This window comes from Chroicocephalus ridibundus, chromosome Z (assembly GCF_963924245.1).
Source record: "Chroicocephalus ridibundus chromosome Z, bChrRid1.1, whole genome shotgun sequence".
NCBI classification, from domain to species: domain Eukaryota; kingdom Metazoa; phylum Chordata; class Aves; order Charadriiformes; family Laridae; genus Chroicocephalus; species Chroicocephalus ridibundus.
In genome coordinates, this window is record NC_086316.1 from 40963431 (window position 1) to 40975512 (window position 12082).

At 38.9% G+C, this 12082-nt stretch overlaps 1 protein-coding gene across 1 annotated transcript; it reads left to right on the plus strand.

Annotated features, from left to right (window-relative positions):
• Nucleotides 1-638: 638 nt before the first annotated feature.
• On the plus strand, nt 639-3617 carry LOC134508166 (protein FAM240B-like). Its single transcript, XM_063319346.1, has 2 exons — nt 639-784; nt 3317-3617. The coding sequence occupies exons 1-2, from the start codon at nt 639-641 to the stop codon at nt 3447-3449; spliced, it is 279 nt and encodes a 92-aa protein (XP_063175416.1). The 3' UTR covers nt 3450-3617.
• Nucleotides 3618-12082: the final 8465 nt, after the last annotated feature.

Sequence of the window (12082 nt, forward strand, 5' to 3'; positions counted from 1 at the left end):
AGAAATTCACTCGTCTGTATATCTTAACAAGCTCTACTTTTAATAGTATTTAAGACTGAATTTTGATAAATTAAAGAACAAGGCCATAACAAGCTCCCCAGGGCTTTGCACTCTGTGTGCTTTGACTTTAGATTCATAATTCCCCTGCATATTTTGTGTTTGATATCATTTGGAGTAGTAAAAAGAATCATTTAAGAGCGATGTATTTCCCTTAGATAACAACCATCTATGATCTCTTTTAAAACTACAGGAGGTAGAAAAAAGGAAAGCTCTTCACAACATCTCATCTGGACTTCAGTGACGATGGCACTATATTTCGAAGTATTTTTCCCTATTTCTTCCAAAACCACTTAAAATCTCACACTTACTGAGGCTTCCACAATATTTCAGTGAACTGTGCCATGCGTAGTCATAACTCAGTAACAAAAATATAGGTGTACCATTTAAGTATCACCCAAGGCCTGTTTCAATGCCTTATATTTTGCTTCAAGGCAGAGTAAGCATCAGTTACCTATTCTTCTCAAGTGACATACTTTAATAGCACTTCATGAGAAAGAAATTGCAAGGGGCTAAGCAACACAGTATCTGCCTCAGGTTAGGGTTCTGACTGCTTTGACCTCCAAATTGTTTTTCAGAAAATGAGCAAGCATACCAACTTTAGACGCCACAATATGGGTGGTCATGATGCAGAAGGGCTGAAGAACTTCTGGGAAAAAGTCATCCAAGAGCAAACTAAGCAACGAGAAGGTGAAGAGTTTAGGTTAAGCAAAAGTGCCCTGAACAAGTAAGTGGTATTTTTTCTTTTGCACAAGACAGCAAAGCATGTCATCACGTGCTTTAAAATAAGGTAACCCATTATTGTGCTGCTTTATTCATAGCACAGATTGTGTTCTGGATCTTGGCACTTTCCCTCTCACAGCTGCTTGTCTCATGTTTCCATGGCTCTTCTGCATGGAAACTCAGACGCTCCTTATCCCTGAACCCCATGAGCATTCTTCAAAGGCCTTGGAGTATAGCCACATAAAAATAAAGCACGTTGGCACTATGGCCTGTGATAGACAGAAAATATCAGGATTTTTACCTGGAACTGGTACAGCTACACAAATAAAATAGTATTACTTTAAAGGGACAGGCAAACCACTCATTTAATGCGTAGCATAAACAAATCCATATCATCTTTATCATGTTTAACAACACTTTGCATCATATAAGCCCAAAGATAGAAACAGTACAATATGATTTTCCTGTCCTGTGAAATGCATTTCATAAGCATTCCTGCCATACAACAGATAAAATTAAGGCTATTTAAATTTATTTAATTTTTTTTTCCCAAAACAGTATAAAACAACAGGTACTGCCTAGAAAGAGCTGTGACTGTGATATATAAACTCCACACATGTCTGGTAGACTGCTTCAAATACTTGCTCAACCTGTTCCACCTCAGCAGTCTGAACCAGGGTGTCCCACACATTAAGTGAATCCCCCAACTAATAACAGACAGAGAAAGAGGATGAGAAATACCTGTGCCTCTTGTGTTTTTCTGATGGGCTTTCCTCCTGAAGTTGACACAGATTTTCCTGTGTAAACTTTCCTCAAAACTGGGACATTCAAATAAATTAATTTGGCTTCAACAAACTGGAATGTGCTGGTAAAGGGCTGTTTCTTTAAAAAAATTTCCAGGTACTCTGACCCTTGTGCCCAAGGAGGAAGCTACTATCATCATATTAAAGATGAGGAAATAAAGATCTGGGCAGGCTTTGTGTCCCAACAGAGTCAGATGCAGACTGTCTTGCTCGCAGGATCTGGTTAGTCAGTAATACTCCCAAACACAAATCTCCAAATTGCTGGAGACAAAGCGTGTATAATAAAAGCCAGGAAAGTGTTCAGCGGCACTGGAAACATTTGTTACTCTAGCTTCATAAAAAATTACCACAAGAAGACATCTCAAACCAATTGCAATTAGGAGTGTAGATGATATTTTCAACTTCACAAGGTTAAAAAAGTTAAAAGTTTTTATAAGATCTTATCTAAAATGAAAAAAAAACCCAAAAAACCAAAACAAAAACAAAACAAAAACCAACCAGCAAAAGAACTTAGAACATGTCTTAACTTACATATTCAATGTGTCTTAACTGACTGGTTCCCACTGAATCAGACCCAAGCAAGTTCCTTCAAGGTCACTTTACCAAAGGCCAGATAGTTCAAAAAGTGTTCTCTAATTTGAAAAAAAAAGAGGCTTTCAGGAGGTAATAGACACTGTCATTTCAAAATCTACAGGTCCACTACCTTGGAGAATTAGATGGCTCTATGTACAGGCAAATGCTCCCTCTGTGACAATAAGGACACTAGTTGACAATGAACACCAGTGCTTTCAATGGCAAAAGTTTACTAACTAATTGCACAGGTTTTTTGAGGCTTAACTCTACGCACAAGAGAATAGTGAAGCCAAGACAGGGTAGACCAAATGAGAAAAGTTTAAAACACAATCTGAAATCAAACTCAGAAGCCAAACTAACACAAGTATCCATGTGAAACAGCTACTGCTAAGTTATTCTCAGGTGAAATCATTGACTACTGTTCTTTTTAACACACCAAATGTAATATAAAAACCCATATATTCCATGATGCATTTGGTATTACCATATGATACTTAATCCTTCAGCATTGCTGTGTCAGGTGTTTCGTAACACCATTTCCTTTGGAAAATGACCCAGCCAACAATATCTTGCCGTGGTCCCTAGTGATTTTCTCTTCTGTCTCTACTATACTTGTGTCTTGAAGCTATGTGGCTTCGCTTGCATCTGACATCAATTCCTTTCATTAAACGTCTGCAGAGATTTTGGGTACAAAGTGGTTCCTTTTTTTTCCTTTTTTTCCTTCAGACTAAACCCAAATGGACATGTTTAAAGGTCTTCTTGCTCTTCTGCACCGCATTTTAGAGTAAACTTGGGAGGTCAGGGAGTGCAATTGTATTTTTTAATTTACACATTGAATGACCTTTCTGGATAGACAGTACTTCTGTGTGGCTTTGAGAATACCCCAGAGGAAAAAAAAGAGCTCTTCACACTGACAGTATTTCAGCAGTTGTTTGACTCATTAGGAATCCAGCAATGTCAGCCACTGATAGCATCAGCACTATCCCTTTCTCCCTTGCATTCCCAATCTAGCAAGCTGGAGAGATGTGTAGATGGTAAGTAAATACGGGACAAGTGCTATGGTGATGAAAGAGAGGAAAGCTTCTACCCTGCTGAAAAGGCCTGGATTCTTTTGAAGGATTTGGCTCAGTACTTGCTAAGCACTTGTCCTCTCTTTGCAGACTCCGCCACGAATGGACTCTGCGGCTGGAAGGCCGAGCAAGGCAAGTCCAGGCGCACACGAAAACGCAGAAAGAACAGATGACACTGCTGTCCATCGAGGCACTTCCCTCGCCAGATAAAACTGTTGCTTAAAGTTACTGTGAAAACACAAGAAAGCATTGGGCTTGACTCTGACGTTCTGCATGCACCTGTAAACCTGCAGTTACACTGCTGAACAAGCAAAAGGTCAGAATCTGGCCCTTTTACAGACTATTTACTTGAGCTACTAATAAACTCCTAATGAAATACAGTGCAAGAATAAGGCCACAGTACATAATCTCAAAAAAAATGCAAAGGGATAGATGAGAAGCAGACACCTTTAATTCTCCATGATATATTATTACTGCAATGCAGCAGGACTTTCTTATGTAACTCTGCATTTCCAAGTGACACAACATATTTTCAGGAAGGAGAATCACTTGTTTAATAGGAATAATACATTCAGACAGCTGCATGCAAAATAGCACATTTCCATTTACAGAGCTCATCGAGTCTGGCTTAATGCAGATATAAGCTGTTCTGCCTGTCTTGATGAGCCACAGTGAAGAGAGTTAAGGATTAGTCTGATCACTGGACAGAAGGAGAAATATATTATTTAATGGAACCTGGAAAAAAAAAACCAAGCTTTTCTGATCAACGTATGTGAAAATTTACAGATCTTAATCATTAAATAAAGAGAGGAAAGGATTTTGCTTTTTGTGGCATAGGTAAGAAAAAGACTACTGAGGTTATTATGAATCAGTCAGATATGTCAGAGCAAGTGAGTATGAAAGAGAGTTTGAAATAGAAGGCAGTGAATCAATTCATCATAACAGCACAGGAACGCTCGCTTTGCAAGGTATCAGTTGCCATACCTGGTCTGCACTAATCCAAACGCTGCATTTCATCTTCTAGGTCAGGTGAAATACAGGGAGGAATAACCAAACACAGGGTAATAATAGTGTGTTCTGTTTACCTGTATGTCTGTATATCTAAACACCATACCCTTTGGATTAAAAATGTTGTATCTCTTTAATTTATTTCATTGATATGCAAGAGAAGAGCCGTAAGTCTAAACAACTATTTTTTTTCTAACCATATTGAGCCAGATGGAATTTTACCTTGCATCTGTGTTTACAATGAAGAAGTAGATAGGAATACATGTGATAAATCTCAAAACAAAACAAAAAATAGACCATTTTGACCTCACAGAAATGCTTTTTTTATCCTTTTAAAACAACATTTAATTAAAAGACACAATTTTACAGAATGTTCACAGTTCTACATAGTGACATTTCCCCATAGGAAAAAATCACAAAAATGTTGCTATTGAACGAAGGATTAAAACAATGAAATCTTATAAAATGTTCCTTTGTTATTGAAAATTGAAGGGAATGTAGAATCTGTCTCTTTTCATATAACCCAACCCAAAAAGCTATTGTTTCTCACTGTTTGTTTTCTTTTTTTCTATTAGAAATGCAATGCTGAAAAATAATAAAGTTGTAGCTGCTTTTGCCTTTGCAGACTGGTCTCTTTCTTCTGTGTTCATTTATTTCCCACTATTCTTTAAAAAGTTCTTTTGCTGCCACCCAGGCTGGACATTATCTCTGGTGAAGAAGATCTAACAGTAGTTCACTATTCTATAGCAGTAGCTAAAGGACATAGACAGGGCTATTGAAACACCAGACTCCCCACTTCCAAAAACCCGATCTACTAGTTTTGCTAACTTAGCCACTGCTTTATGGTGTTGTAATGCCAACCACATCAGTGCAGCTTACACCTACTCTGTGCCAGTGTGAGAAGAGAAGTAGATCCAAGAGAAGCTGGCCCAATAAGCATGTATTGTTCTTTTACATTTAACGTCAATGTTTTCAATCATAAGGAACACTTTAGTGACGGTATATCTGGCTGTTTATGAAGTTATATGAGACACAGGAAAAAGACCACACAATAGATGCAATCCACACACAACAGCAATTTTCAGCACTCGTCAGAGAGTATCGAAAAACCACATTAGGTCACTGAGCAGTAGCTTTTCCATGAGGAGCTCTGAGAAGGTTGAGGGATGTGTGAAATCACTTCCACTGCAAGCAGGCAGCATCATATTGACTACACACTGGAGGAGTGTTGCGGGCATTGTTTATCTTCAGCAGTACATGGAACCCAGTTCAGCAGTGAAAGGGTTTCTGATACATCCACTGCAGTGAAGAACGTGTGCATCCAAGTGTGAAAGACTAAAATCCTCCCACTCTTAGTCAAAACCAGCTCTTTGTGAGTTGTTCCAGTGCATACGCATTAGTCATTATTCTAACTCATATTTTACAGGATAGCAGTATCGTGGCACCTCTGTGATACTGAACACCAGATGCTTTCTGTTCCCAAAAGTGGGTGTTCATCCATTTTTCACTGCTACTGCACATACAATCAGACTGAGAAAGGAATCAAGTACCCGAAATAATAAAGTCTAACACCCAAATGTAGCCAGATATGCTGCTGCTTGCAAATTGCAAAACTGAAGGCAGACAGTAAGGTGACAGTGTTTTGTTCTTTTGCCTTAGTTACTGAACTGATGAAATTCAAGCCTGAATTTAGGCATTTCAGACATGCCTGAAAATGTAAAACCTGGCTTTCATTAAAAAAAGCAAGCAAACAAAAGTCAGTTCAAGTTGAATTGTTATATTAAAAAACATTTGTCTCATTCATATACACAGCCCCCATTGATAAAACAGGATATCCAGTGAGCACAAGCTGTTGGGAGAGCAGGCCCCTTCAACTGAACACAGCATTTTTTTCCTCCCTTGCCCCTAGTTCCTCCCCCTTTCCAATGAATAACAAAGAAGATTCAAATGAAAATTTAGATTGCAATAGTTATATTAAGAAAGTTGGAGTAGCTATTTGAGAAGAAAAACTAATTACCCAGATATTTTTTTCCTTGGAGAGTATTAATTTGCCTAATAGAAAAAGAATTGGAATTGAATATGTTAGTCTGCATAATCAGTACCACCCTGAGCCTGCATTAGCAAGATGTTACCATGTTTTACACCTGTATAGAAGCCAGTCCAGCACTTGACTACGCCAGGCAACAACTAAAATTGTACAGGATTGGTCAGACTAATGTTGGTGGTCATGGGACTTTAACCATATGATCTGTGATGGAATAGATGTGGATCATATCTATGAGATAATGCACTTAAGCTGGCATACTGATGTCAGCTGCAGAACACCCACTTAGCAATGACCAAACTTATGGGCACGGCAAACAATGTGAGCACATACTGCACTCATTTGCATGGTTACTCTTGAGAGCTGTGTCTGATCTGGGAACCAGTGACTAGTGCTTGAGAGACAGTAAGGATTGCCTTCTTAAACTGTCTCTGAACTGTGGCCAGTTGCTGAAGTCCAGCTTACTCAAACTCAGGCAGTCAAAAGGGTGAATATAAACCACATGAGCTGCAGTCTGACTTCATTCGGATACCATCCAGAAGCACTCACACAAGAAGTTACAGATGGGATATGTTTAAATAAGCAGCCACTCAACACCTGTCAGCTGCTACACTTGAATTAGCACTTAAATTCAGAGCAGTAGAGCCTTTTTTAAGCGAAACCCTTGATTGACTGTGCTTACCACACACTGGTTTGGATCACAGAGCAAATTTAAGGCATGCAAGCCAGATTTCTTTCGGAGGAAACTAAACCGAACCAGAAGCCATGGTCCAAGAGCACACCAGAGGACCCTAGCCCCTAAGGATCTGAGAAAAACAATAGCTCTTCAGACAGTTTTGATCCCTGCACAGTAGGGGTATTCGGTTCAACTAACCAAATTAGATTGAGTCCATAAATCCCTGAACCATGCTTAGTTGAACACAGGGACCTCAGCATCAGCCACTTTGATCTAGTGAGTTGCTGGTAATGTGCTGAGTCACTTGCTGATGCAGGTGAGTATAACCCCACCGAAACAATAGAGATGGGATCAAAGCACATTAACATGTTTCATGTAGATCTAAAGGTGGACCTTAGCAGATACAACAACTGAGGTCAGGAATGATAATTTAATTGTACAGTCATGCAGATGTGCTAGCATGCATAACTGTACACGTCTCGGACAACGGACTTACTGGAGCTGAATGTATTGGAACAGAGTCTACCCATACTACAATAAAACAGCATAGATCTGGCTTCTGGAACCATAAAACAGCTATGTGTGGTACAGCTCAACAGTTAAATGATAGGAATATGAGGATAATTACTAATTTCCTAGCCAAAATGTTCCTCCTAATTACAAGTTGTCTGTGTCCTGAGGGATGCTATTCTCTACCTTGCCTATTAAACAGCACTTGACTGTGACTTCACTGCCAGAGTGTGAATAAGGAATAGTAAATCACATAGAAAAACCTTGTGGATTGAAAAGGGCATCTGTAGATATATGGGGATGAAACAAAGAGTAGATCTAGAAAATCTTATACTTCCTGAGGACGCTTCCCTTCATGAATTAAGCATTACTATATTATTTATTTCTTATAGAGAAGGACAGGAGTTATCCGTGGTGTCATGCATTTGAGGCAAAATTGCATACAAAAATTCAGTAGTCAGGTCTGACAATACAAAAATATACTTATTTCTCCTATTTCCCACCTATTTCAGCTGTACTTATCTGTGTGTTATTTAGTGTCCAGAATTTTAAACATATTTCAAGCTAAGGTGGACACAAAGCAGGGAAAATTACATCCCAAAAAATGACAGTCTAACAAATAGACTGGAAAAAGGTTATATTACCAGAGAAACCAAACTTAACAATAGGTTGTTATGTGTTACCTCCATAATTAAATGTACTTATCTCAAATGCCATTTCTTAAATTAAATTATAATCTCCTACTAGTGACTGCAGAAATGTGAGAGGCTACTGGCCTAATTTTTACCTGATACTTAGTGCCAGTTTTCAGCCTCAATGGTACTCACAATGGTATGACTTCAAAGGCTCACAATCAAGGTCAGTATTTTTTCCACAGCAAATAGCAGCAGCACCAGGGAGAGTTATAATTTCAAACAACTACAGAAATAATATAATCATCTGACATAAATCAAAGGGGAGGAAAAAGATGCAGTAACAAATTTGAATAATAATATTTACTTTAGCTTTTTTGGTCAATTCTTTAAAGAATAGCCCCTTTGTGTTTGGTTTCCACTGTGAATGTACTAGATATCCAACATGAACGTTGATGCCATTTGATCAGAACTGTAACTTACCAATGTATTTTGACTGTTCAACCATAGGGAACAGTTAAAAAAATAGGCCTAGTAGTGAAAAGTTCTTGATTCTATTAGATTTAATATCTAACATGGGGGAATCACATCTGCAAAATACTGATGCAGAAAGCTCAGTCTGCATTGTCTACTTGCAAATAACCACCAAAAAATATGTTTTCAAAGAGATTTTGCTAGAGTTAATGCTTTTTTTCTCCTCTACTGTGCTATTCTATTTAACAATTGCATCACCACTGTTAGAGTTTGAGGTTGCAGTATAGTCTACGAGTCTAATTAGGCAAGGAAAACACAAAATTACTGGAATGAACAACTGCGTTATTTCAGACAAACCTCTTGAAAAAGCACCTGTGTTTGCCCTGATACCTTAATTTAGGTTTTTCAGGGTGACGTTGATTCCACTGCAGCTTCTCTAACAGAAATTTATTCTGTAAGATTTGTATCAGTGTTTTTATATGTATTCTAATAAGTGAACAAACTCACACAATTGTTCATTTTTACATGTAGAAAGTTCCATATAACAACACTATCTCATTACTTACTGGATATTGTTGCAGCAGAGTTCTTGTTAGAGCTTGGTTAATGATAAAGTGCTAACTAATGAATTGATACTTTGCAGCTTTTGGACAGAACATGAGTTTACTGATTTTGTTGATACTACCTCAATCATGAAGTATGTATTTGTAATAACAAGACTAACAGTCACCGAAAATAAGCCCTATAAGCAGAAAGGGCAGTCTAATCTAAAATATCAGAAACAGCAGTTATTATCCACCATCTCAAATGAACACTTAATAACCTGGAACTAAATCCCTTCAGGCTCCATTTATGATATGTACGCACTTCTGCTGCAGTGATGACAAATACTCTGTTTTCACAGAACTAATGACCCCTCTATAATATGTACTAGGGGGCTGACAATTGTGTGGAATGAGTCTGTCAACAAACTAACAGAGTGCAGCCACGTTTGAAAAGTTTTATGCCTAAACCACAGACAAATTTCAGTACTTCCAACCCATAATAAGCCCTCTGGAGCCATATCAAAATTCTGTAGCATGTGTTTGGTCAAGGCAGTTTCTGCACGTGCTTTGTTTATTTTTGGTTTGGTTACTTTTGGCCATTACAAATAATTAGGATCAATACATAAAAGTAATTAATATGTAACACTTCATTGTGTTCTGACAAAATACTAGTGTCTCATGGGATGTTTTATTGCTTTAATTGCTAGATGCATTAAAGAATATCCTCTTTATCTCAAAACTGAAACATTTTTTTTTTATTCCAAGGCACCTCTGAAGAAGATCTCAAGGGAGGTATAGGTGCAGCTTTACCGTGGGGATTTTGGCAGCACTCAGTTAATATATCAGTACAAAGATTAAGGATGCAGAAAATAACTATACCTTCAACTACATTAGCTGCTATATTTATAGTTTAACTTGGACACTGCCACTACATACCCTGGAATCACCAGGGAAAACAGCCGGTCCCGATGACAAGACTAGCACCTTTCCCAGCAAGCTAGTTTTGAAAAGTACAATACTGACTATCCCAAATACTGCTAGTTTTGAGTCACTGTTTTCAACAAAAGCCAGCAAATTTGAGCAGGTGCCCTGCCTAGTTCCATCAGTGCCATCTTCTCTTTCAGGTACTCTCTTAACAGGAATCTCTCGCACTCAGTTGTAAAGGCTCCCATCCAATTACAAATTCTCCTGGCTGCCAGTCCTAAAGGCACCTTAAGAAAGTCTGGTATTTCTGTCGGCAAGTAGGCAACAAGTCCACAGCTAGGCTGCAGGATTTTTTAACAGAGGGGCTTTATTTACGTCGCAAAGAGACAAGAGCAAAATTTTAATTGGGAAAAATATAGCCTTCTAGCATGAATTCTAGTCAATGTGACAGGCTTCTTGAGCTTTGCACTGATCTGACATGCAATTACTATGTATCCCTGATCTGCAAGCTGTATCTCCTAAGCTGCAGAGCAATTCCTGACTTGCACACGTTATCTTCTGAGAAGAAACTAGTACTTGAAAAACTTGTCTCAGAAAATTAATTTTTAATCATTGAAAACAAATAGAAATAAAAGCAATCAATTACACCTTCCGATGCTCCAGATTACTCCAGATTAACACGTCAATTAAAAAGGAAACCAAGCTAAACAGTGTACACGAATTTTGCCTGTGTGAAAGCAGCATCGTTTAATCAGTTATAAGTGAAACAATGAAAGCCTTCCACACTGAGGACTGGAATTGCAGTTAAAAATGAGTTTTTCTGTTCCAAAGAAAAGTACATGCAGACACACTATCCTAAATGCTTCAGCAATTCCAATCTCAAATTTAGGAAAATGTCAGTTTGTAATGCCCCATCTCCAATCTGGAGGCAACACAGACACCATGCTCTCTGTCCTGGTTTCTTAATATTTGATGTTCTGCACAATTTCACCTGGCTTTATGCCAGCTACAGGAGGAATACATCAGAGAAGATGATGATGCCAGGGAATGTAAAACACTGATCCAGCACATCGCCCCAGCAGCCTCAGGCACACAGGTTCTAGGAACCTCTAAACACAAAATAAAGTTGCTTCTAGAGTAGAAGATTTTTATTCTTTTGTTTTGTTTTTCTGTTGTTTTTGGGAGGGTTTTCTTGGGCAGTGGGTATCTGGCAGAGGAACAAGGTCAAAGAAGGGACATTCAAGTCCCCATGACAGCATTGGCAAACTCAGTCTGAAGCCTTTTCCTGCAGGATGTGTTTTACACCTTGGTATCTGCGTCACTGAGAATGTCTCCACCATCTTCTCCAAGTGCCAAAGAGACACACAGATCTGTGCAGACGGCCATACCATAAGGATGGCCACACAGGGCAGCTACCTCCACAACTACCATCCTGCTAGCAGGGCTAAGAGCCAAAGACACCTCCAGATCTTCTTCCACAGCCTCCCCCAGCTACTTAAAGCTGCCTTCCAGTTATTAGGAGTAGCAGCAACTCCCTGCTAGGTCTACGAGTAGCAATGTGGGAAGGGGCTCTGAGGACAGGAATCTAGATACACCCTGACTTTCTCTTCCCTGTCACCCTGAAATTGCATGGGACAGAAGCTGCCTGAGAACTGCTGCCTGCTCTCATGTCAGAACTGATGCAGTGAAATGCCAAAGTTAGGACTCAATAGCCTTGGTGACTATTAAGCAGGTATTCTTTATTGCAGCACCGGACGCACAGGGGATTGGTCCCCCTAATGTGCACGCCGACTGATTTAGATGTACAGTTTAAATACATACTATGTATGCATATTCACTAGTTTTCCAAGAAATTATTACCTATTCATTAACTCACTATTACAAGGTACTGCCCACTCCTGCATGTGCACTAGAGTCTCTCGGTGGTCTTCAGAGACATCTGGTGGTCGTTTACTTCCTCCACTCCTCTTCATCGTTGTGACTTCTGGGTGAACTGCAAGCCTCTACTCCTTTATTCTTGCTGGTGCATCAAAAGTGTTATCT

Bases quoted from the DNA above. Each gene is read 5' to 3' on its own strand.
- LOC134508166 (XM_063319346.1), top strand. From the start codon at position 639: ATGAGCAAGCATACCAACTTTAGACGCCACAATATGGGTGGTCATGAT. The intron at 785-3,316 runs GTAAGTGGTATT...CTCTCTTTGCAG, and splicing joins AGCAAAAGTGCCCTGAACAA to ACTCCGCCACGAATGGACTC.